Genomic DNA, 22,548 nt, shown 5'->3' with positions numbered 1-22,548 from the left:
TATAGGGTGGAGGTATAGGAGACTAGAGGCAGACAGTGATTTTGTTTTTGTTTTATTATTCTATACAAGTGGGGAGAGAGCCCCTGGCCATAGAGAGGCAGAGATCTACCCTCCCTCCAGGGGAAGAGACAGCTTCTGCCCAAAGCTCTCTGTAGAGGCAGCTCGAGGCAGGTGTGAGGCCTCCATGCCTCAGGCCGCTCCCTCCCTCCCAGTCCCCACTCCTGCTCCCCTATGCCTACTTAGTGGTGCTGCCCTGGAGGACAAGGGCTGGCAGGGATGGGAGAGCAGGGGTGGGTGGGGCCTGAGTCCTTATGAGGCACGCGTCGAGGAAGGCTGGGGAGGGTGTTCAGTAGCCATCAGTCTGTTCCTGGTTCACTGGTTCCTGCTGGGGACAAATCCAGGGAACCCTGTTTCCTGGGCAAAGAGAGCCAGCCACACCCAGTGTCGGTCCTTGAAGGGATGCCATGTTTGACAGCGCAGTGGGAAGGGGACCTGTTGTCTCACCACAGGCCCCTGTAGGGTCAGGCGGTCGTCTTCTATCCGGTTCCAGTTTGTCACAGGACTGTGCTCGCCTCGTTCTCTTGGGTTTCAGGGGGGCTGTTCGGCGGCCCAGATCAGAGGGTCCTGAAACGAGGCATGGCAAGCTTGGCACACAAGGGGTCTTACAAGCTGGGTGTTCCCCCAGGCTTGTTGCTTATCCCCGTTCTGAGGCCTGGAAGGGGTTCTGTTGTGGGGACCAAAGCCCCAGGGTCCTCCCACGTCCCGGCTCAGGGTAGACCTTGTACTTCCGGCTCCTCTTGGTCTTGCTGGGAGCCCAGTCTCAGCCTCGGTTTGTTGATGGCTGGGGCAGCGCCGCTGCCACTCTCAGCCTCTTCCCTGCCTCCCGGCACCTGGGGGGCCCTGCGGCCCCTGGGCACAGCCACTGGCTTAGGGGGGCGTGGACCCACAGGGGGGTCCTGTAGCTGGCAGAGTGAGGAAGATATTGGGTCAGTTAGTCTGTGACTCCTCCAAAGGATCCTCTCCGTCCACCATTGACCTTCACCCGGCATTCCTAGTTCTTTTAGTATCTTTACCCCTTCAAAACACCCTCCCCATCCATCTTCTGGCCTTCACCTTGGCATTCCTAGGCGGGACCGTCCTCTCTGGGAATAAGGTTCCCTCCTTTTCCTCTTCTCCATCCTGGGAAGCTGGGCTAGGGCTTTGGCAGCTGTGGTTGGGGGCACTCTCCTCAGCTGGGAGATAGCAGACAGGAGAAGCTACAGAAATGGCATTTGTTCAGAGCCCTCCTGTTACTTTTCCTATGATGCCCAGCAAGGCTAGGACTTTGCCCCCATCAGAACTCATTTGCTCCGGCATTTCTGCTTTCCACATCTTCTTCCATTCTGACATGTCCTAGCCACTGGTTCCCAGGCTTGCCCTGAGGCCATCATCTGGGGCTGGCAGGGCTCAGTCCTTTTCCTTCTGAGAGTCAGGATAAAAGACCTCCTGGCTCCACAGGCACAGCTGTCTAGTCAGGACCGCAGTGCCCCAGGGCCCTGCCAAGGCTGCAGCCTGGAACTTTTCAGCACTGCCTACGAGTCTGATTTAGACAGTTGGGAGCCTTAAGGGGAGATGCCATAACGTGCTTGCCTGTGACTTTAAGCCACATGAGAACAAAGTGGAGTTCCTGTCAGCTGCTGTGTCTGTCTCTCAGTGCACTGCCTGGCTACCGTGGTTTACTAAAAGAAGGATGAAGACCTGTTTTGAGTGCTTCATCTGTTTTGTGCCAGGGACAGAAAATCAGTAAAGCTGCCCCCAACACTGGGCTGGCCTTAGAGGGCAGAGTAGAGTGCCCTCAATACTAGTGGCCTTGTGTGGGTATGCCAGACCTTACACTAGCACTACAGGAGATGTAGGGGAAAGGACAGAGAGGAACAGGATGGGACAATGGGGAGTAGGTACTGCCCAGACCAGACCTGCCAGCTCTCTCTTTCTTTCTCTCTCTCTCTCTCTGACAGGGTTCTTCTGTGTAGCCTTGGCTGTCCTGGACTTGATTTGTGGACTAGGCTGGCCTTGAACTCACAGAGCTCCACCTGCCTCTGCCTCCCTGAGTGCTGGGATCACAGGCTTACAGGAGTGAACCACCTCGTCCAGCTCACCTCCTCATCTCTTTTCTTCTTCTGGTCCTATGCCCTAGCCTAGGAATAGGAGTGGGGGAGGTTTCTGAGCCTCTGGGAAGATTTGGTCTGTGTTGATAGGGCCAGGAGCATATCCCAGGCCTTAGGGAACTTGAATTGACTCTGGGCTGTCTAGCTTTTCTTTAGTGGCTTAGGTTGGTGGTGCTCTGAACCCAGAAGGAGGGAAATGGGACACGTCAGGTAAGTCCCTCTCTCTTTCAAACCAATCATCAAGGTGGAAAGTAAGTGACCTGCTTGAGGTCACTGGTGGCTGAGTGGGACTAAGGCTCAAAACTCTGACCTCCAGGGCAGAGCCAATGCTGCTTCTTTGGGGGTGCTTCTCTGAGAGCTGTGAGGACAGGGTGATCCGCAGGGTGGCAGTGTTTGATGACGCAGCCCACACTTGCTGGCCGCTGGACACGCTCCCTTTCTCAGCTAAGGTATGGAATGGTGCCTCATTTATAGAGGGACCTCTGTAACAGCAGTGACCAGCGCATCACCTGTCTTAGAGAATTCTTCAGCACCGTCTGCGGAGCCTGGGTTTGGATCAGGCTGTCTGTCTGTTTTGGATGTATCTTTGCGGATGTCTCGAGACTTGTTCTCAGTGTTGATTTCTCACCACCTCTCCTTGGTTGAACATTCCCCATTGCAGGGAGTCATGGCTTTCATCTCTTTGAGCTTTACATTGCTTTTAGCCAAGAAAAGGGCTTTACATACCTATGTGCCATGTGGCCTCTGCTCGGCGCATGGCGCTGAAGGCTGGCTTGGAGCTTTGTGGGGGTGGGGGTGGCTTCCAGGCTCCAGGCCCTGGAGTTGGGGTGTGCAGGGGAGGAGATGGAAAGAAGGGGAAAGGTATGGGGGAATTAGGAGCTTTTTAGGAGACAGGGGCTGGAGGAGTGAGCGTGGCCAGCCTCACCTGCATCATCCGAAGAGCGTCGTTTCTGCCAGGCCTGGGTACTGTCCTCCTGGTCTGGGCCTGGGCCCTAAAAGGACAGCTGAGTCAGGTTGTGAAAAAGGTCTTCTCTAAGTGGGGACTGCAGCTGACAAAGAGTTTCTGCCTCAGAGGCTCCTGTCAGTCACGTTACTAGTTCCTAGATACTTAGTTAGACTTTGTTTCCAAAGAGGAACACCCATATCCCCTGGGGGCGTAAGCTTCACACCAATGGACACACTGCTATCTTAATAGTTATATGTTGTAGCAGAAAAGGAGTCTTACAAAATGCCTGTGATTTTACAGGTGATGATGATTAGGTCCAGACTAAATTTGAACAGGTTAACTGGTTTAAAGAAACGTACGATGGAAATTTTAACTAGGTGCTCAGGCATAAGGTAAAAATCCATCATGAAGGCTGTTGACACAGCTATGAAAGTTTGGAAAACAGAGCACTAAAAGCAAGTGTTTTTATGATCCTTACCCCTTTTTTGACCCTTATTACAAGCTCTAATACAGAGGTTCTCAACCTTCCTAATGCTGTGGCCCTTTAATAGTTCCTCACGGTGTGGGGAGCCCCCGCCCCACCATAAAATTATTTTTGTTGCTACTTCATAGCTGCAATTTCGCTACTGTTACAAATCATAACGTAAATATCCGTGTTTTGTGTTTTCCCTGATGGTCTTAGGTGAACACTGTGAAAGGGTCCGCTGACCCACACGCTGAGAACCTCTGCTCTAATACAGAAGGGAACCAGCCCTGGATCCCATGTTACCAATGTGGATAGACACCTGCCTTGTCCATTGATCGCCAAGGATAAGGGAAGTGGGGTGTTGGAAGGAACCCACAGGACTCCACATTTGTCACCCCAGGCCCCCCCTCACCTCTCGCTTTCCATCAAAGCTCCAACCTTTGGTTCTTCCCAAGCCAGGAAGGGCAACACCATGTGCCCTTGGTTGCTGCGCCGTGCCAGCGGCTGGGGCTCCCTCCCCTGCCTCCAACCTCTCTGTGCCCTAGAACAAAGTCTCTTGTTAAAGGCACCAGAGACTTTCTAGGTAGCAGGGTTGTTGCGGGGAGGTCTGATGCCTCAGGGAGACCCTAGCTCTGGGGGAAGCCCTGCCCAGACTCCAGGGGGAATCTTTCCAACGTCTTCATCCGGACACAGCGTATTCTGGATCACTCTCAAGAAGAAAGGAATCTGAATGAGCATCTTTCTGCAGAGCCCCGAGTCTAGCATTCTCCCACGAAGGCTGGGTTAGGGTCAGGGAGTGGTCAGTGTGTGGGCCAGGAGAAATGGGGACTGCAGCACCTCGGCCTCACTTACCATCTTCCTGCAGAAGGAAGACCCCCGGGCCCCTCCAAATCCAGGAAGGAGGCTGCTCTCCTCCTCTGGGCTCCAGCAAGGGGATGAGTTATTGCCAAGGCTTGGGGGGTCTGGGCTGGGAGGGCTCTCCTGAGTTGGGGGTGGAGGTGGGGGCGGAGGGAGGAGGAGTCCAGCAGTGGGGGACCCCGGTCCCCTGTCCCCCTTGAAGCTCCGGGGCCGGCGGAAGTGGAACAGTCCTCTCCGCCTCTTCTTCTGGAGTGGAGGCAGTGGGGTCTCTGAGAGGCCTGGCCGCATGGTTCTCAGAGTCCGGGGGTAGCTGGGCAGAGTGCGGTGGGTTAGTGACAAAGCTGGTGCTGGAGCCTTCAGCGTGTACCAAGTCTCCCGCTCTCCTCCCTGGCCTGACCTCCCTGTAGCTTGGCGCTCTAGCAGGGAATGCTGCCCATACTCTCTCTGTTGTAAACCGTCAGTGGCCTCTTGAACCCAAACTGACTCTTTTCTAGATCTCCTCCCCTAATTCTCTCTTTCAGCTTCTCCAAATGACATGGCTTCTCTATGGTCCCTGGGGGATCTGCATGACAGTGACAGAGCAGGGTCCCCTGCTGCAGAAGGGCACTCCATCCGGGGCTGTCACGGCTGACCTGTCCCTAACCCCAGACTCTAGCCAGCAGGAAATGCTGGCTCCATCTATTCTCAGGCTAGGGAGCTAGAAGACGGGTGGGGCAGGGAGGGAATGTGGAGAAATTTCCCGGAGAGAATGGCTAGGGCAGTGGTTCTCAACCTGTGGGTGGCAACCCCATTTGGAGAGGAACGATCTTTCCACAGGCGTCGCCTATCAGATAACCCGCACATCAGATATTTACTTTACGATTCATAACAGTAACAAACTTATAGTTATGAAATAGCAAGAAAACGGTTTTATGGTTGGGGGTCGCCACGACGTGAGGAACTGAATTCAAGGGTCTCAGCGTTAGGAAGGTTGAGACTCACTGGGTCAAGGGGGGGCACTGTGGTTGGGGCGACTCCCCTGGGAACTGGAGGACAAAGGAGCCCTTGTGGAGCCTGTGGCCTGCTGGGGGGAGCGTGTGTCGTACCTGGAACTTTCATCCATGACCCTTCTGCTGAAGAAGTCCTCCAGCCCCTCGTCTAGGCGGGTGGCCATCCCATTCTCCTGCCGAGGCCCAGCTACTGGTACCTGCTGAGAGGAAAGTCAGGTGCAGGAAGTCCCGCCTCTTGTCCTCTCAGAGATTTCCAGGGCCTTCCCCTTTGGACTTGGCCCCGTGAACGGTTAGACTCCAATTTGACAGGACATTTTCTAGGTGTACAGGCTCTCAGCTTTGTCCATTACCGTCCCTGCCTGGCAAGAGAGATTTCTCTCTCTTCCCCCTTTCCTCCCTTCTTTCCCTCTTTTTCCTACCTTTCCCCCCTTTTATTTTTCAGATGGAAGGGATGTCTTACTGTGCCGTCCAGGCTGGCTGTGAATCTGGGGGCTCAAGTGACAGCTCCTGCCTCAGTCTCCTGAGTAACTGGGACTATTGGTTTACGCCATCACAAACACCAAAGACAGATTGCTTATCAAGTATGTTTTGACTCTTGTCAGTCTGGGTCCTAAAGCTTGGAGCCCTGGGTCCGGCATTGCCGAGGAAAGCCGATTCTTTTGTGAGGCCTTTGGGACTTACACAGGGCCGACCAGGTCCTGGTGGGGTGGTCCTGGGAGGCCGAGGCCTCCCTTGTGTTTGATGCCTTAGTTTATAGCCATGAGTGGGTAGCTCAGATAGGCCTTCCCAGGAGCCGCTTGCTGTGGGCTGGTTGCCCCCAAGTCCCGAGAACCAGCCAGGGGGGATCCCCAGGCTCCCCAGTTGGCTTTCCATGTCCTGGGGGCTTCCACCTGTGGAGGCAGTAGCATTACAAAGAGAATCAGAATGGAGAGGCAGAGAAAAGAAAGGGGAGGGGAGCCTGGCAAAGGGTAGGATGTGGAGGACATCAGACCAATGATTCTCAGCCTTCCTAATGCTGTGACTCATTAATTCAGTTCCTCATGTTATGGTCACCCCCAGCCATAAAATTATTTTCATTGCTACCTCATAACTGTAATTTTGCTATTTTTACAAATCATAATGTAAATATCTGTGTTTCCAATGGTCTTAGGGGACCCCCATGAAAGGGCCATGGCCCACAGGTTGAGAACCACTGCTTTCAACTGAGGCTGTAGACTCACTGATGAAGGCAGACACTGGCCGGATCTTTCGGCAGCGTTTCTGCTTTTTGATGGCCATAGTGTCCTGCAGAAATGGAGACAAAAAGTGGGCCAAGCCCTGATCTGGACTCTCTCACCGCTCCCCTCAGAGCCTTTCCTTTAGAGTCTACCCTGCCTCAGGTGGCTTGAGGACCTGGAATGAGGGAAGAGTGTGGTGTGGACCGGGGTGGAGGAGAGGCTGGGTGCAGTGAGGTAGAGTCTGAGAAGTGAGGAGTGACAGTCGTGTAGGTTGAGGGACAGGACTCAGGTGAAAGAGGGGATGGGAAGACTGGGGCTCACGATGTTGGTCCCAAGTTCATCATCTGTTTCTTCATGGTCATGGTTCCTGCCTCTGCCTCGGGAAGACGGATCCTGCCCCTGGCTTGCCCCTCCTGGTGGATCTGACAGTGTCCTTAGCTGGGTCAGGTGCCGGGCCTGAGGAAGGACAGGCATCAACGGGACCCTGAGGAACACGCTCACTTCCCTGACCCTGGAGGAAAGGGGCCTGGAGAGACAGCATGGCTCAGGACAGAGGGAAGGCCTGAGTCCTTGTGGGCTCGGGATGTTTACCAGGCTCTTGTGGGAGTGGTACAGCTCCTGCAGGATCTCATCCACTATGGAGTTGGTCAAGTAGGTGACGACGGAGAGCTTCACCTCACTGTAGGTACAGGTGGGGCTGTTCAGCTGCTTAATGCCTGACCCCTGGGCCTCTACCCCACCGATCCCCAGATGCCTCATAACGGAGTTCTTGTTGGCAGCCCCTTGGGTCCAGTACACCCATCTCTCTACACACACATGTGCAGGGCCCAGACAGCGATCATTTCAGCTTAGGTGTACGTGGGCAAAGAGGAACTGAAGGAGGAGAAGGAACAAGGCAGCTCTGGGCCAGGAGCACCAGTGGCACAGATCTGGGTAAACTGGGTGGTGAGTGAGCCTTGAGCTGCCCGTTACACTGACTCCCCTAACTTTAGCGAGAGGTGATGCCTACACCCAAATGAAATGAAGGGGCTTCCTGAAGATTAGGAAGAAGGGAACATACTCGTACTCCTGATTTACACTTTCCTTTGCCACTGTTTCTGAGGAGGCGGTATTTTGCCTTCAGAAGGTAATTCCTGGAATATATACCTATCTTTGGCCCACCCCGAACCCTTGTGCCTCACCTCAGCACCCGGGTTTCTAGGGCAAAGACCAGTCAGACCCTAAATAGCATGACTGCAATAGTTAAAGATTTATCCCTTATAATGGAAGGTTATCCATCCATTATTCATTGCTGACAGCTCCAAACTCCCTAAGTGCGCTGGGCCAGGTCCAGCCTCATCCCCCCGTTCTCTGCCTCTCACTCCAGCTTGTTCTGGATGTCCTGGCCCGCCTGCTCCAGCAGCGCTCCTCGGATGAAGTTCCGGGGCACAGTGACACGCTCCGCCACGTTGCTCAGCATCTTGTTGTGCCCTTCTGCCACCCGCATGGCCACAGGGCATAATTCCTGCGTTAGGCTGACCATGGACTCCAGAATCACCTGAGGAGGAAGGAGGAGGCCCCAAGCGGGGAGAGATCAGGGCTAGGACCACAGTCAAGTCTTTAGCTCATCTACCGTGTGTGTGTGTGTGTGTGTGTGTGTGTGTGTAGTGATGTGGTGGAGGAACCTAACAAGGTCACATAGCCATTAGTGCCAGAACCTTGGACACTCAGGGTTCTCTGCCTTGGTCATTGACCTTCCACCCTACCATACTGACAGGGGAGAGTCAGCCCAAGGATCAGAATCGGGGGAAGGAAGGGGTTGCAGGTCGGGATCCCAGGCTTCAGCTAGCACAAAGAAATAATTCTGAGGCCATAGGTGTTGCAGGCAGAGAGGAGTATGGGCGAGTCTCAGCTCTGTTTCCTCCTCTGGCCTCCTCGCTCTGACTTCTGCCTTAGTCAACGCCGGGCTCCCACCAATGGCCTCCTTCCTCTCCTAGAACTTGCCTGAAGCTCCTTGTCCACAGCTTTGGATACCTCACTGGCTACTGACTCCAGTCTCTGCCGAACAGGCCCGTCATTGGCCAGCACGTGGCCCAGCTCATAGAGGCTGGGAAACAGCTGGGAAGGAAGGGGTTCTCTTCAGAGCTCAGAAGCAGGCCCCACCGGGTCCCCAGGCGAGGGGGCCAGGTGAATGGAGTAGCGCTTAGAGACCCCTGCTCCGGAATGCGGGGCAGGAAGTCCTTGGCTTTGCAGACTGTCGGGAGGCGTGGGCTGTGGAGGAGGGCTCACCGCTCGGGAGTTCTTGGCGTCCTTGATGAGGTCCCTGGCGTAGAGCAGCTCGTCCTGTACAGGCTCCAGGGGACACAGCCGCAGGGCCCGCACCTCCTCCTGCACTCGTCCACACAGCCGCTGCAGCATCTGGAGCACGGCGGCGAGTGTCAGCGGTCCCAGGTCAGACCCTTCGGGCCATGCTGCCAGCACTTACAGAGGTGGCGGTGCTACCCCTTCATGGCCTGGTTTCTCTCCTTGGAACGCCCTCCCTGAATACCTAGTTAAGTTCCCGGGTCCTCTGGACCCCTTGGCTGCTATGTGCCTGCGTATATTTGGGGCCCAATATCAGCATATCTTTTAGCACCGTCCAGTTTGGGGCAGCACACGATGCCCGTCCGTGTGCTTCCCACGTCACATGTGTACCCTGCGTGCCCCATGTTCCTGGGAGGGAAATGTTTACTTGCTCGGCGCTGCTGGTCACCAGGCCCTGCTGCAGCCTGAAGGCCTGCTCCTGAGGGCATGTCTGGGAGTGGTTGTTCCTCACCAGGCACCACTGGATCTAGAGGTGATGGAAGGGTCAGGGCTGAGGGCATGGGCTGCCTCGCTGTCCCTATGCGGTCTCCACACCGCTTAAAGCTCGACCTCTCACCTTCTGCCACACGTCCTCTGTGCGCTCGGGGGCACTGCGGTAAGCTTGAGAGATGTCGCTCACAGGGAAGGACATGAAGCGTAGGGTGTGGTTGCTGTGAAATAGTACTAGCATTAGGTGGGGGGGGGGAAATGAAGGGGGAGCCCCGCCCCCAGGCCTCTTCTTGCTCCCTATTTCCCTATTCCATAGGTCAGGGAGCTGGGATGTCCCGAGGGTAGTTTAATCCTGGTCCTGGCACAGGGAGCCTGGGGCCTGCATCCGGCCAGAGCTCTGGTCTACTCACCTCTCCAGGGCCCTTGCGATGTCCAGAAAGCCCAGGGCCGACGTATTGTTCCGATCCCACAGGATGGTTCTGGGGGAGGGCGACACCAGTTACCGCCGCTCTCTCTGGCTCCTCAGTAGGACCAGAGGTCTAACCTCTTTGCCCCCCTGCCCCCCATAATGAGGTTGACTCAGGCACAGGTCCTGAAGTGGAAGGCAGAGAGGCCTCCCTTTTGAACAGGTGTGTGCACTAGCGGGTTGAGGGTGGAGGCGAGTGCCTCACCTGAGGGAAGAGTTTATCTGCAGCGCCTTCGACAGCATCTTGGCCCCGATGTCCTCCATGCCATTGCCGCTCAGATCCACCTTGGCCAGGCAGGTGTTGCTGCCCAAGGCATTGATGAGGATGCTGGTTCGAAGCTTCAGCCTGGAGTCTGCCACGGACAGTGACTGCAGGGACTGAGCAGGTGCGTGGAGGTTGGGGTCCGTCTCTGCCACCACCCACCCGAAGGTCCCTCCTCGGCCCCGTCACTCACGCAGTCCTCCTCCTGGATCAGCTGTACCAGCTTATGAAGGATCTCTTCCAGAGTCCTGTGGGGGGGGGGATCAGAGTAGGAGGGAAGGGGACAGGGGCAGGCTACTATCAGGGGAGAAGGTGGCTAGAGGTAATATAGGAGTCATGGAGGACAGGAGCGGGGTCTGCAGGCACAGGGAGGGGCTCACTTGGCCTTGACATTGAAGTTCTTCCCCAGGAACAGGTGCTTGAGGGACTTGTTCTTGCCAAGTGCAGGTACCAGCGTCAGGAGGTCCGAGTCAAACCCTGTTGAGTAGATGAGGGAGTCCTGGCCTTGAAGCCCAGGCCAGCGGAAGTCTCCTCAGGGCTTCACCCCTATGCTGAAGCTGTGGTCCTACTCACCGTTGTCAGATAGGTCGAGGCTGCCCACACAGGTGACAGCCCCCAGCTGCTCCTGCAAGGCCTGGGCTCCTGCAGAGCGGAGCTGCAGGGACAGGGACAGGGTGAGAGGCCGCAACGGGTGGATGGAGGAGGTAGGCGATGAGTACGTTTAATGCTGAGATAGCACGCCAGCCACTCAAGGACTTGAAGTCACATGGGGTCTTGGGTGTGAACCTCCCTACCCCAGGGGTTTCCCCTCTCTCCCCAAAGCTGCTGCTTTGAAGACAGCTTGTTCCTGCCCTCTTCTGGGCAAGCCTGGTATCTGTCACCCAAAGCTTTAGACACTGGAGTCTGAACTTGGATGGCCATCAGGCTAGAGAGCTCTTCTCTCTCTGCTCCCCACTGGTGTGCGTGTGTGTGCGTGTGTGTGTGCAGTGGGGCGGCAGCATGGAGCTAAGTCTGGACTGTGGGGCACTGGTATGGCGGCTGGCAGATGGGAGCAATGGGGCTCACCTCACAGCTGCTAAGGTCCAGGTGCAGATCGCTGAGGTGGCTGTTGAAGGAGAGGCCCTGAAGAAGTGCCCTGTAATAAGAAAGCCAGGAGGCCCGCCTTTACCCCTCCTCACACCTCCATGGCTCCCTCAGGCATCCTCCAACTCTTCACCCACCCAACCTGAGGGCCTCCAGGGGCAGCCTTGTGGCTGACAGGTTGACATGGCTCAGGGTGTAGGCGCTGCTGAAGAACTGCTTGAAGGCTGGTGGGGCCTCCCGGCCCTTCCTGTGGAGACCCCAGGAGTCAGTGGGGGGGGGGCTTGCTATGGACATGGATTCCTTATCCCTCCCCACCCTGCTGCCCCCACCTGTGGGAGCAGCTGTTTCGAGCCAGGTTGAGGTAGGTGAGGTGGGAGCAGCAGCCATGAAGTAGAGCGCCCAGAAGCTGTGGGGTGACACAGTGGGTCTGAAAAGATCTGGGAAGGGTGGGCCCCCTTCGTACCCCCGTCACATTTCTCTCCTGGCATTTCTCTCTCTGAGGCTCCACCGAGAATGCCCACTCAGCTTCTTAAAGCCCCGCTTAGCTCTTCCGTGGGAGGCAGGAAAATGGAGCGAATCGGAGGCAGTGTTTGTAAAATAGGGCCAAGGCTGGCTCCAAGGAGCATTTTCTTAAGTTAGGGGAAATGTTCTTTCCTGCTAGTGGACAGAGCTGTGTGCCAGGAATGGAGTAGGGGTCTATTTTTAGGCAAAGCCAGTATGATCTGAATATGACCTTGTGATCCGATGAAAGTGCACACAGTACACTATGGGATGGGTCTGAAGTCATCCTTGTAGCTTTGCCCGTGTCTGTACTCAGGGAAGGAGGGTGAGGTGGACGCTCCCCTCCCAGTGCTTTTTCAAACCTTTCTGTCTGGCTCCCTCTGTCACCAACCCCTCACCAAGTCAACGGCACAGTCAGTCCCTGAAAGGTCCAGGTGTACCAAGGCGTTGGGTTGGGCCAGGAAACTATAGAGGGCCTGAAGAAGACAGGGTAGAGGAAGGGAAAGGTGTGGTAGCCTCTCCCTACTCCTGAGAGCCGTAGGATAGTGGCTCCCTGGCCCCTGAGTCCCAAGCATGCTTTTGTAGGTGGTTGAGGCTGCGTTTCATGGACTCACATTGGCCTCATCTGTGGCAAGCAGCCCAGGGTTCTTACTCAGGTCCAGGTATCGAAGGGAGCTGGCAAAGGCCGGGTTGGCCCCAAAGGTCTGGCCCAGTGCCTGCAGCCCTGAGCACAGCAGGCACTGAGCTGGGTTGACCCCCATCTCCACCTCACCCTCTTAACACAAATGATCCCCCAACCTCCCGCGTGATTCTTGTCCCTCTCCCAGTCCCTGGGATGTTTGTGCTTGTGTGGGTACACCCGCAGGGCCTAATGTCTCAGGCAGCCTTTAAGAAGGGTCAGAGGCCAGGGGTCCCGGTGTGAGTACCTCGAGGGGAAATGGCAGTCTTGGCCAGGCACAGTTTGGTGAGGCCGGTAGGGAAGCAGAGAAGCTGCTGGCTCAGGCTGAGGAAACCTGGGGAGCGGAGAGAGGATGTGGCCTTGTGAATGGCTGCTAGTGGGTGAGGTGGCGTGATCAGGCAGGGGCTGGAGTTGGGTGTAGGCCTGGGGTCAAGGATGGAGGTGCTTGGGTGAGGGGCGATCCTCAGGCTCTGTTCAGACCTAGGTTGGGCTCTGGGCTGGGATAAGGGTCTGCATTGCAGTGGGGATAGGATTCAGGGCTAGGGCTCACCCTTGTCCTCGATGGGGTTGTGGGACAGAGTGAGCGCATGCAGCACACAGCTCCCGTTCTCCCCAAACACCCCGGCCAGCTTCTGGACAAAGTCCCTTCAGGGAAGGGGAGGAAGGATTTGTCCTGAGCTGAGCCCCAAGTCTCCAGCCCCTGGCTGCCCACCCCCATCTCCTATCTGCCTGTCTGGCTGTGGCTATAATGTTAGAGGTCCCCATGACAGAGGTGCAACTTGGAGCTGACCAAGGAGGTTTTTCACTCAGGATCTGAGGAAGGTGGGAGGTGGGGCTACTTCCTGCATTTCCTGGGGGCATTCCACACCCCAGGAAGCCACGCTGAGGCGAAGCCCAGCTTTGGATTCTTAAGACTGGAGCAGCCCACCCTGCTTGGGGCATTCAGTACGTTCTGGGGAAAAATAAGTTGCTGGGACATCAGGGGCTGAGATCTGAGCCCCCGGTTTGACCTCCAGCTTGCCGTGTGCCTGCCTAAGAACCAGCCTGCACCGTAAAGTGAGGAGCTAGATGACAGCCTGGGCCCTCGTGCCACACGCTGACGTTCTAGGACTCAGACTACACGAAGAAGGAACAACTGCCCACAGAGGAGCCTGGCCTCACGTCTTAAGCCCAGCATTGTCCAGCACCAGCTCTTCGAGGCTCCCCGACTTGCTGAGGGTATGTAGCACCTGTTCTAGTACTTCTGAGCCCTGAGGACAGAGGGGTCCTGCAGTCAAGAGCCAAGAAGAACACTACTCTGTCCCTCTCCCCCGAGTCCTCGTTCTTACCAGTCTCAAGTCTTTGCAGTACAGTTTGGTGAACCACTGGTTGTAGGCCAGGGCTGCCACCATTAGGGCCAAGTCTCTGGGGACATCGGATAGGACAAGAAAGGATGAACTGGTAGCCAGGGGAAGGAGGAAGAGACTAAGAACGGGACGGCTGGGCTGGGGAAAGCTAGGTGGGGGGAGGGCAGTGGGGTAGATGGTTGGAGTTGCAAGGGTAAGTAAAGCAGGGGCTGTGGGTAGGACCGGAAGTGGAACTGTGAGAAGAGCAAGGGAAGGGTGAGGCTGGGAACTTGGGGGTTAAGTTTCTGCCCATCTGCTTACCGGCTCTCCAAGTGGCTGAAATCCAAAAGATTGAACTCTCGGTTGTCCTCAGCATGGTAGATGGTGTCCACATCCTTGGAAAGGCGGAAGTGGCTCACATCTGCTTCGGCCCCCTCCTCTGTCCCCTCCTGCTGGACCCCCCCCCCCATTCCCTGCCAAGTCCCTGCCCAACGCACCCATTGCACCTCCTCTCGGCAGTGTAGGCCATTGTAGTCACACAGGGCGGCATAGGTCTCGGAGAAGCCACCTGTAGGGCAGGAGACAGGCTGGCTCCGTGTTGGTGAGGGGGATGGGAAACAGTCTTGGGCTTCAAGGTATGGTCAAGGTCATTGCATGTGCTAGTGTCCTAGCTTCCTTCCATGCCATAAACCTCTTGAGATCCGGGAGCATGAAGTCCTCAGGGCACGCAAAAGCCCCTCAGGCAAAATCCATGTAGAGAGGGCTCTGGGTATGGGCAGGGCAATCCAGAACCCACGTTCTCACATCTGCCCCTGCTTACCACACACACTGTGAGTGGTAGATGTGGACGTTTCAGAGTTGGGAGATGTATCTCGGGGTCCCTCTGGGGTGTCTGCATTTCCACGCCGGATCAGACACCTGCAACATGAACAAGCCGTCCCAGAGAGAGGCAGAGGGAGGCTCTCCGTTCTTCCTGTGTTAGGGTGTGTGCGTGTCTCCAGGGAAGAGCAGAGAGAGCATCCTTGTCCCAGGAGCCCACATCAACAGGAAGGAGGAATCTGCCTGTGGTCTAATCCTGTGGGAGACCCCTTTTCTGCCACTCACCCAGGGCCAGGGCAGACCTTGGAGAGGGCAGAGCTCACGTGCCGGGTCACCTGGTCCACACTCTCAGCCGAAGGCAGCCGCATGCTCACCATGCCACGCTCAGTCTCCACCAGGATCTGAGGGGAGGGAACAGCAAGCCTCAGGTGTCCACTCCTTCTTCCCATTGGCCCAATAGGGGCCGGAGCCCGGGGGCTCACCTGGTTCTGACTGAGTGTGTTGAAGGCACGGATCTCCAGGACATTGAACGAGCTTTCTACCTGGTGGGGAGTGAGTGGGGTGGGTGGTGGGTGGGATGCTCAGCTCCTGGTAAGGGGCTGTCATTAGACTTGAAGGGAGCATGCCAGGCAATCCCTCCCCCACCTCAGCCCGACTTACCTTGGCTGGGACTTTAAGGGGAAAAAGGTGGAGGCGCCAAGAAGTCAGAGCCTGCAGAGTAGAACAGCTTAGCTTCTTGAGCTCTTGGGCCATGGTACTCTTGTCCTCTCTTATCTCATCAGCCCCCAAACACCTCACCCCCCCTCCCGTGTTTCTGCTGTTCTACCTTCAGCTCCTGTACATCAACCCAGGCTGCTTCTGCCCTCTCTCAGGTTTTGTCGCCTCAGTACCAACCCAACTGTTTGTCTTGCCCACCTCCCTTCGGCTCAGGCGCCCTTGAATGTCCCCTCTCTTCCCCCAAGACCAACGCTCTCACCAGCACTCGGTCCTCAAACTTCTTGGGTTTTGTCTCCAATTTCACACGATGCTGCTGGAGCACAGCCCCCTGGCTCAGGCACCTCCGGATGCTGTCTGCAGATGGGTAGGACCTGCTCAGAACCCTCCCCCCCCACTCTCCAGAGAGGGACAGATGAAAAGAGAGAAAGAGAGGCAAATAGGTACTGGACCGGGAGGTATGGGGCAGAGAGCTTCCTTTTCTGGTGACTTTGTTATTGGAGAAAAGTGGGGAGAAAACTGGCTGCTGGTGTCCCTGAGTCAGGGCACCGTTGCTGAATGACACTGTCTGTGGGAGCATGTGTCTTACACTCCTGAAGGTGTGAAGAATTTTTCTCACCCATGCACTACAGCGACCATCAACACATACACAGTGAGTCAGTGTGTGTGTGTGTGTGTGTGTGTGTGTTTAGGGGGTGTTGGGGTAGCTCGTGGGAATGTCTGGGGTGTAAGAACCTGCTCTTTACTATGGCTGTAGGCCTGTCTGCTGATGATGCTAGGGAACCAGAGTATGGCATTAGTGGGGACAGAGAAGTGTGAATGAGTGTTGGCTTGCATATGAAAGGGGCACAGTGCCAGGCAATTCTTGTGTGGAGGGTGGGGTGAGAGAAGGATTTAATGTTTCAATGAGCCGGTACACATCTTCTGACAGAACCATCTAGTTACCCCACTCTGTGTGTGTGTGTGTGCGCGTGCGCGTGTGTGTGAATGAGGGATAGAGTGTGCATATATGCAGTGGGGGTGTAGTTGCTGTAAGATGTGTACACACATTTCATGATTGTGCTCCTAAGTGCGTGTGTAGGCGCGAGAGAGCTCTAGAGTAGCAACGGGGCTCTGAGTATCCTTGAGCGTCCTGCTCTCTGCATGGGCTAGCCTGTGCTCCTGCCTTTGAGGATCAGGGTTGTGGCAGTGATGCGCGCGCGGGGAGGGGGGTGATGGGTTAGGAGCTACATCTGAGAATCACTGATCCAGAGAGGTCTTGAGAATGTGGGTGGTGTGTCAGAAGAAGGGGAAGGCTGGGACGGGGGCTGTGGGAAATGAGCCGCAGAAACCCTGCTTTCGCTTTTAGCTTCAGCCCGGGGGTCCCTCTGCCCTGACTCCCTCCTGTGACCCACTGGCTTAGGCGCTGCCGGGTTCCTGGGGTCCTCTCCCGGGTCAGTTCCGGGGCGGGGCCGGGCGGAGGGAGGGTGTTGAGCTGAGCAGCAGTCAGGACCAGGGGCAGCTCCCAATGCCTGGCCCCGCCCGGCTAGGCTAGGGGAAAGCTGGGACTCTCGGGAGGGAAGACTGGCTGCCTTGCGGAGGGCTGGGTCAAGAACGCTGAGAGTCAGCCCCCAGGAGCGCCAGGGACCTGGACCTGTCGCCGAAGAGCGGGACGGGCGGCCCCGGGACAGAGAGGTCCTGATGGGGTGAGGCGAGCGGGGCAGAGGAGGATGCTCCACGGAGAGCAAAGCTGGGACTGGGGCGCAGGGGAAGGGACTGCCTGAGAGCGAGGACGCGTGAGGGGGCGGGAGGCGCCGGGCTGGGGCGAACCGCAGAAAAGCACGGGGTCTGGATGCTCGCGGACCGGGCGTCCGGAGACGAAGGCAACCTCGTACCTTGCAGCTCGCGGGTGAGCTCCACGCTGGCCTTGGCCATGGCGGCCGCCGCCGCCGCCGCCGCTGCTGCTGCTGCTGCCGCTGCTGCAGAGGAGCCGCCGCCGCCGCCTCCCGGGAGGCACCGCACATGCTAGTCCCGGCTCCGGCAGGGCCCGGCGCTGAGCGCTGCAGTAGCGGCGGAGCCCGCTCCCGTCAGGGGCGGCTGCGCGAGCGCTCCTCCCCCCGGCTGCCGAGCGCCGGGGCTCCCGCCCCTCTCGGAGCGTTGGCCAACGGAGCATGCGCGCCGAGCTCCCGAGCCGCGTGAGACCCCGCGCGCGCTCGCGACCACCCCTCCCGCGGGCTGCCTCGTGAGGAGCCCGGAGCGCGGCGCCCGGTGTCCGAGCCGTCTCAGGGGCGGGGTGCAGCCTCTCCGCTTGCCGTGCCACCCACGCCTCGGCCGCCCGGCGCGGAATCCGCCGTTTCTTTGTGTGCGCGCCTCGGTACCCCTCCCCGGGGCATCCTCGTGCGGCCCCGCCCTCCCTCTCCTCCCTGCTCCGGAGCCGTCCGGCTCGTCCTTGCCGACCCTGGAGGGAACTCGGAATCCGGGGCGCTAGAAGGCCCGTCCGAACGTGCGGGAGGGAGTTGGCTCTTCTCTGCTCTCCAGTCTAGCCTCGGGGATCCCCGCGGCGTCCTTGGCACCGTCCCTGGGAGTGTGAGGCTAGGAGTAGCACCTGGGAGTTCCCGAGCCACTTCCCCCCAAAGCTGGCAGGCAGCTCGGCAGGCGGACACCTCCACCCTGGAGCGTCAAGCTCAGGCCTTGGGGACAGGGAGGAGGGCTGGGGAGAATCCAGAGGTCCAGCACTGCCCAGAATTATCAGACACACCGAGAAACGAGTACACGCTGATTCAGATCATCTTCATTTTATTGGTACCCTATTTGCAAACTGTTCATTTCCATCTCTGTTCTTTCCACTCCAGGTCCCTTCTATCTCCGTTCAAATTCTCCAGGGACAGGGGTGAGAGGGACTTGGTCCTCACTAAGGTAGCCACAGCCTTCTCAGCACCCCCTCCTTTCCACTCCCCCCCCCCGCCTCCCCGCCCCATCCCCAAAGCCTTTTCCAAGGCCATAGCAACAGCAGGGATGCTCATCTGACTACACTCTGTCTACAGGGAAAGCAGGAACTCATCATTGTGCAGAGCTGATTTTTGTGAGGTGAACAAGACGTTAGGCAGTGCCAAGGAAGTGTCACAGAGGAAAGGTGGACGGCACCCCCCCACCTGACCCCTAACACCAGCTGGAGTTAATCACTGCCCTGGTAGGCTGTCTCCAGGTCCTCAGAGGCGAGAAGGGGTTCCTCCCCCGACCACTACTGTCTCGCCATTGATGTAGCTGGCATCTTCAGAGCACAAGAAGGAAACTATGCCTGCGCATTCCTCTGGCTTGCCTAACCTGGGAGACAGGAAACAAGGACAGAGCAAATGTCAAACAGGCCAGCCTCTCTCATCTATCTGGCTCACAGGGCGTGACATTTGCTTAAGAATTATCAGGTGGCAGCTGATGAGAATGCTCGGCGGCGTTAAGAGCATTTAGTGGCCAGCTGCTCTTCCAAAGGACCCAGGTTTAAGTCCCAGCACACACACGGGCAGCCCCCAAAGGTTAAAAACTCCAGTTCCACAGGCATGTGATGCCTTCTTCTGCCCTACAGGGGCAGAGGCATAAGGAACAAATGCAACACACAGACATACACACAGGCAAAACACCCATACGTATTAAAAATTATTAGGTCATTTTTCAGAACCAGTGTACAGCTTTTTTTGCCTGTTATAAATAGGGTAGTTATGATTATGTGGTTATAATTTACAGAAACATAAATATTGTATCCTGCAAAACCATGTTATATTTAAATATAGAAACACTGTTTTTAGATACCAGAATGCAAAGTCAGACCAATAAAATGGTGAACAATTATTTTGTTTTAAAAGAAATTATTTCAACATGTGTGTGTGAATATATATATATTGGCTATTCAAGTGTCAGAGTCTTCATTGACAGTAAATGGCCTAATCAAGTTGATCCCTTTCCGGAATCTATTTTTTTGTCCTTTTAGAACTAGGTTTGAAGCTGGGCGGTGGTGGTCCACAACCTTAATCCTAGCCCTTGGCAGAGGCAGGCAGACCTCTGAGTTCCAGACCGGCCTGGCCTACAGAGTGAGTTACAGGACAGCCAAAGTTACACAGAGAAACCTTGTTTTCATAGGAGTGTGCTAAATCACATTGTTTGTATTGTGATCCTGTATGTTCTCTATGTTCTAGAGGTGACAGTGTCAGTGGCTAGACTAGTGTGTCTCCAACCTAGCTGCACAGGGTAGATACTTGGGAGGCTTAATAAAAGGAAAAGAAAGAAAAGGAAAAAAAAGTGCAAATTCTACCATGGGCCAATTAAAGAAGAGTCCCTGGGAGCGTGCCATAACCAACTGCACTTGCCAAAGGCCCCGAGACGATTCAAACATGCAGCCAGGATCCAGAGACTTTGACTTAGACCACTCACCGGGGTCTCTAGGATGGCAACACTGTGAACTAAACCTAAACAGCTCATGCCCAACTTTGGCTTGACTTTGAGGAAGTATGGAATGTTTGGACTGGTAAAGAGATAGACACTGCCAGCATTTGTCCTTGACGGATCAAGCCAGAGAAGCCGGAAGGCAGGGAGAGTCAGGGAACCTGGAGTGATGGAGATCTAGCAAGAATGTTTGTGTAGCTCAGCCAGCCTAATGGGGAAGTGAGCAATTCCCTCAGGCCGAGTCGGGGCTTTGGTAAGGTTTCTCATTGATTTTACTTAGGTTGTAGGGCCATCAGTGTGAGCTTTGGCAATGCCATTGTCTTCTGGGTTCTGGTCTCCCAGATGCCAGGTAGACAGTGAATGAGAGTTCTACCTTGTGCCAACTCTGGCACCTTGGCAGTGAAAGCAGTGCCCTTGGTCAGGTCCCCGGAGTGAAGGGTCTATGAACCTGTGATGTCTAGAAGGAGCATGGTGAGCCAGCTGTGGGGCTGAGGGCCAGAGGAGAGCCTTTGGTCTATCCACACTAACCCTCACTCACAACTGCTTACCTTGTAATACGCATGGATTCTTTTATGATGTCCTCTTTTGATCTGTCCTCCCAAAACTGCAGGAAGAATGGAAATATTTTTATGTGCAAGAGGAGGAAATCAAGGGAGGAGAAGGGAAGGAACTGCCTGTCCCTACAGCAACTGGGAGGAAGGGTTCAAATTTTCATGTCTTGTTGCTTCTTCACTTCCTGCTCTCTCCACCGCTGGCCTCTACATCATCGTTTTTAGGTCATATTCAGGCATCTTGCTAGGTACCCTCAATTCTCATCCACTTTAGGAGACAGGATACAATATGGGTACAGTCTGAACTCCTGGCTCTATCTCACTTGGTAGAGCCCAGTAGGAAAGAAGTATGTGGGAGTCTGTCCCAGGGAAAGTGTCTGGGAAGGATAGGGGATATGAAAAAGCACAGGCATCAGGGATGGGGTAGATGGGGGTTCAGGACTCGGGTACTGAGCTTCCCCATCCCTCCAAGGGACCTGGGGGTACGATGTTCTTCCTTCTCACCAAGCTGCTGAAACGAGTCTTGATGAGTCCGGGTGCCAAGCAGTTCACTCTAATGTTCTTGGAGGCCAACTCAGGTGCAAAGTTCTTAGTGAGACCCAGCAGAGCTGTTTTACTAACATTGTAAGGGCCCAGAAACTAGGGGAGAAGAGAGTTGAGTTAGTTTATTAGTTTGCAAGTAATTTTTTATTCTTAATTGCACAACAAGGGTGGGAACAACACCACCAAAAAGGCACCTCCAGTAAGGGAAGGTTCACAGTCAGAAACCGTCTTGTGGTCACATGGAAGCAATCTGTCTCCTTTGTGGGAGAGGACTTGGTAGAATGATGCTAAAATACTTCTTTGGGCAGTAGGAGGAATGGATGGTGTAGGATGGAGGGCAGGTAGGAGTAGTAGGTACTCACAGGAAATTGAGTGAAGCCTGCTACGGAACCCACAATCACCACCGAGCCACCCCTGAAAAGGAAAGAGAGCCGACTCTCTTAGCATAAAGACCACTGCGCCTGCAGGCCCCATCTCCCCCACGCTTCCTCTCCGTATCGGTACCCTCGTTTCTCCATCTCTGGCACCACTGCTTTTATCATCATGGCTGTAGCCGTCACATTAATGCTCAGAATCTGAAGGCAACAGAAACAGAACATAAAAACATGAGAAAGGGCCCGGGACTCACATAGGTTCCCCGGAAATGCCTATTAGAGTTGATAGGGATCATGGGTTGACCTAACAATGGGACAATTTAGGATTCAAGGTTAGGTGGCTGACTCTCACAGCTCACTCAAATAGATGACGGTTCATCAGGTAAGGTGAGACAGAATGGAGCCTGTTCACCTCTCCTTTGCCCAGCCTGTCCGCAATCAGCTGGACCTCTCAGGGATGCTTGTGTTGATCTCGAGCTGGATTTTTATATTTTTTTCCAAGTAGAGAGAACCTGGAATTGGGCCACGGCCTGGACCTACACGATAGTGGGCTGGGTTTCTCAGGGAATGTGTAGCCCAACCCGAGACATCTGGGGGTTCTATTATTTCCTTGGCCTCTGCCCTTACGCAGTGGGAGGACCTCCAGGATGGACTGTCTGGATGGATATTTATCAGAAAGCGGAATAATGAGGGAGCATTTCTGGGGAAGCTGGGGTGAATGCTACAATTGAAATTCCCGTATCGCAAATTTAAAATTTAAATGTATGACCTTGTTACCTTGTTCTAAGCAGTAGGTTGCTCACTTCCTGTGTCCCCATGCTAACTTCACTAAACATCTGAGATGGAAGTACACTGACTGTCCAGCATCCCTTACCTGGATTCAAGTTTTTTACTTTTTGACTGATGTGACCTCTTCACATACCTGTACAGCTTTGTTTTCTCACTCCGTAGCCCAGGATATCCTAGAACTCACTATGTAGCCCAGGCTGGCCTTGACCTCATGGCAGCCCTCCTGCTTCAGCCTTCCTCGTGCTGGGATTTCAGGTATCTGTCACCATGATCAGTTTTATTTAATTGTGTGTTTGTGTGTGTGTGTGTGTGTGTGTGTGTGTGTGTGTATGGCAGTCAGAAGTCAATTTGAGGCATTTTTCTCAGTTCCTTCTCTAGCTTATCTTTGGTTTTGGATACGAGGTCAGTCACGGCACCTGGAGCTCACGATTCAGCAGGACTGGCTGGTCAGTACACACACACCATGTCACTGTCTGCCCAGGTGCAGGCATGATAGGCACACTAGAGGCCTGACGGCCGGCCTTCCAGATTTTACAACAAGCACTTAGCTGAGTCATTTCCCCAGCCCCTGGTTCTTTTTTTAAAAGTGTGTGTGTGTGTGTGTGTGTGTGTGTGTGTGTGTGTGTGTGTGTGT

The 22,548-nt window shown here is 55.3% G+C and overlaps 2 protein-coding genes across 15 annotated transcripts in view; both read right to left on the bottom strand.

The window, feature by feature from the left end:
- Window positions 1-41: 41 nt before the first annotated feature.
- Window positions 42-17,179, bottom strand: Carmil3 (capping protein regulator and myosin 1 linker 3). 14 transcript variants are annotated; one of them, XM_055615993.1, is made up of 40 exons: window positions 17,119-17,179; window positions 15,507-15,601; window positions 15,191-15,241; window positions 15,013-15,072; window positions 14,816-14,931; window positions 14,532-14,629; window positions 14,209-14,279; window positions 14,033-14,106; window positions 13,715-13,790; window positions 13,548-13,636; window positions 12,937-13,031; window positions 12,634-12,720; window positions 12,322-12,431; window positions 12,106-12,183; window positions 11,536-11,612; window positions 11,349-11,453; window positions 11,189-11,258; window positions 10,697-10,778; window positions 10,504-10,600; window positions 10,317-10,371; window positions 10,067-10,239; window positions 9,806-9,874; window positions 9,523-9,616; window positions 9,334-9,432; window positions 8,892-9,020; window positions 8,607-8,720; window positions 7,985-8,160; window positions 7,215-7,302; window positions 6,945-7,079; window positions 6,627-6,690; window positions 6,088-6,296; window positions 5,503-5,606; window positions 4,412-4,727; window positions 3,972-4,100; window positions 3,073-3,139; window positions 2,874-2,963; window positions 1,114-1,256; window positions 779-962; window positions 505-624; window positions 42-385 (listed from the first exon to the last, which is right to left on the bottom strand). In XM_055615993.1, the coding sequence occupies exons 1-40, from the start codon at window positions 17,156-17,158 to the stop codon at window positions 357-359; spliced, it is 4,158 nt and encodes a 1,385-aa protein (XP_055471968.1). In that variant the 5' UTR covers window positions 17,159-17,179; the 3' UTR covers window positions 42-356. The 14 variants fall into 14 exon arrangements, with proteins under 14 accessions (XP_055471968.1, XP_055471977.1, XP_055471984.1 ...); XM_055616002.1 differs by having other exon boundaries at window positions 42-382; XM_055616009.1 differs by having other exon boundaries at window positions 1,114-1,232.
- Window positions 17,180-18,002: 823 nt separating this feature from the next.
- The window catches only part of LOC129683370 (dehydrogenase/reductase SDR family member 4), an 11,406-nt gene continuing 6,860 nt past the window's right edge, over window positions 18,003-22,548 (bottom strand). Inside the window, exons 4-8 of the mRNA XM_055616063.1 lie at window positions 21,256-21,326; window positions 21,114-21,165; window positions 20,713-20,847; window positions 20,206-20,261; window positions 18,003-18,547 (exon numbers count right to left, since the gene is read on the bottom strand). Coding sequence (XP_055472038.1) covers window positions 18,433-18,547; window positions 20,206-20,261; window positions 20,713-20,847; window positions 21,114-21,165; window positions 21,256-21,326 — 429 coding nt within the window. The 3' untranslated portion in view covers window positions 18,003-18,432. The remainder of the gene's footprint in view (window positions 18,548-20,205; window positions 20,262-20,712; window positions 20,848-21,113; window positions 21,166-21,255; window positions 21,327-22,548) is intronic.

This window comes from Psammomys obesus, unplaced genomic scaffold (genome assembly GCF_907164565.1).
Source record: "Psammomys obesus unplaced genomic scaffold, mPsaObe1.curated_primary_1811, whole genome shotgun sequence".
Classification (NCBI taxonomy): domain Eukaryota; kingdom Metazoa; phylum Chordata; class Mammalia; order Rodentia; family Muridae; genus Psammomys; species Psammomys obesus.
Note: the sequence above shows the minus strand (reverse complement) of the source record. Positions and strands in the feature narration are given on the sequence as shown.

Excerpts from the sequence above, each read along its gene's own strand:
- Carmil3 (XM_055615948.1), bottom strand. The coding sequence starts at position 17,158 with ATGGCCAAGGCCAGCGTGGAGCTCACCCGCGAGCTGCAAG. Across the intron at positions 14,280-14,531 it reads TACCACTCACAGTGTGTGTG|GTGGCTTCTCCGAGACCTAT; the intron begins GTAAGCAGGGGC and ends CCTGCCCTACAG. Across the intron at positions 12,432-12,633 it reads GACTGCCATTTCCCCTCGAG|GGCTGCAGGCACTGGGCCAG; the intron begins GTACTCACACCG and ends TGCTGTGCTCAG.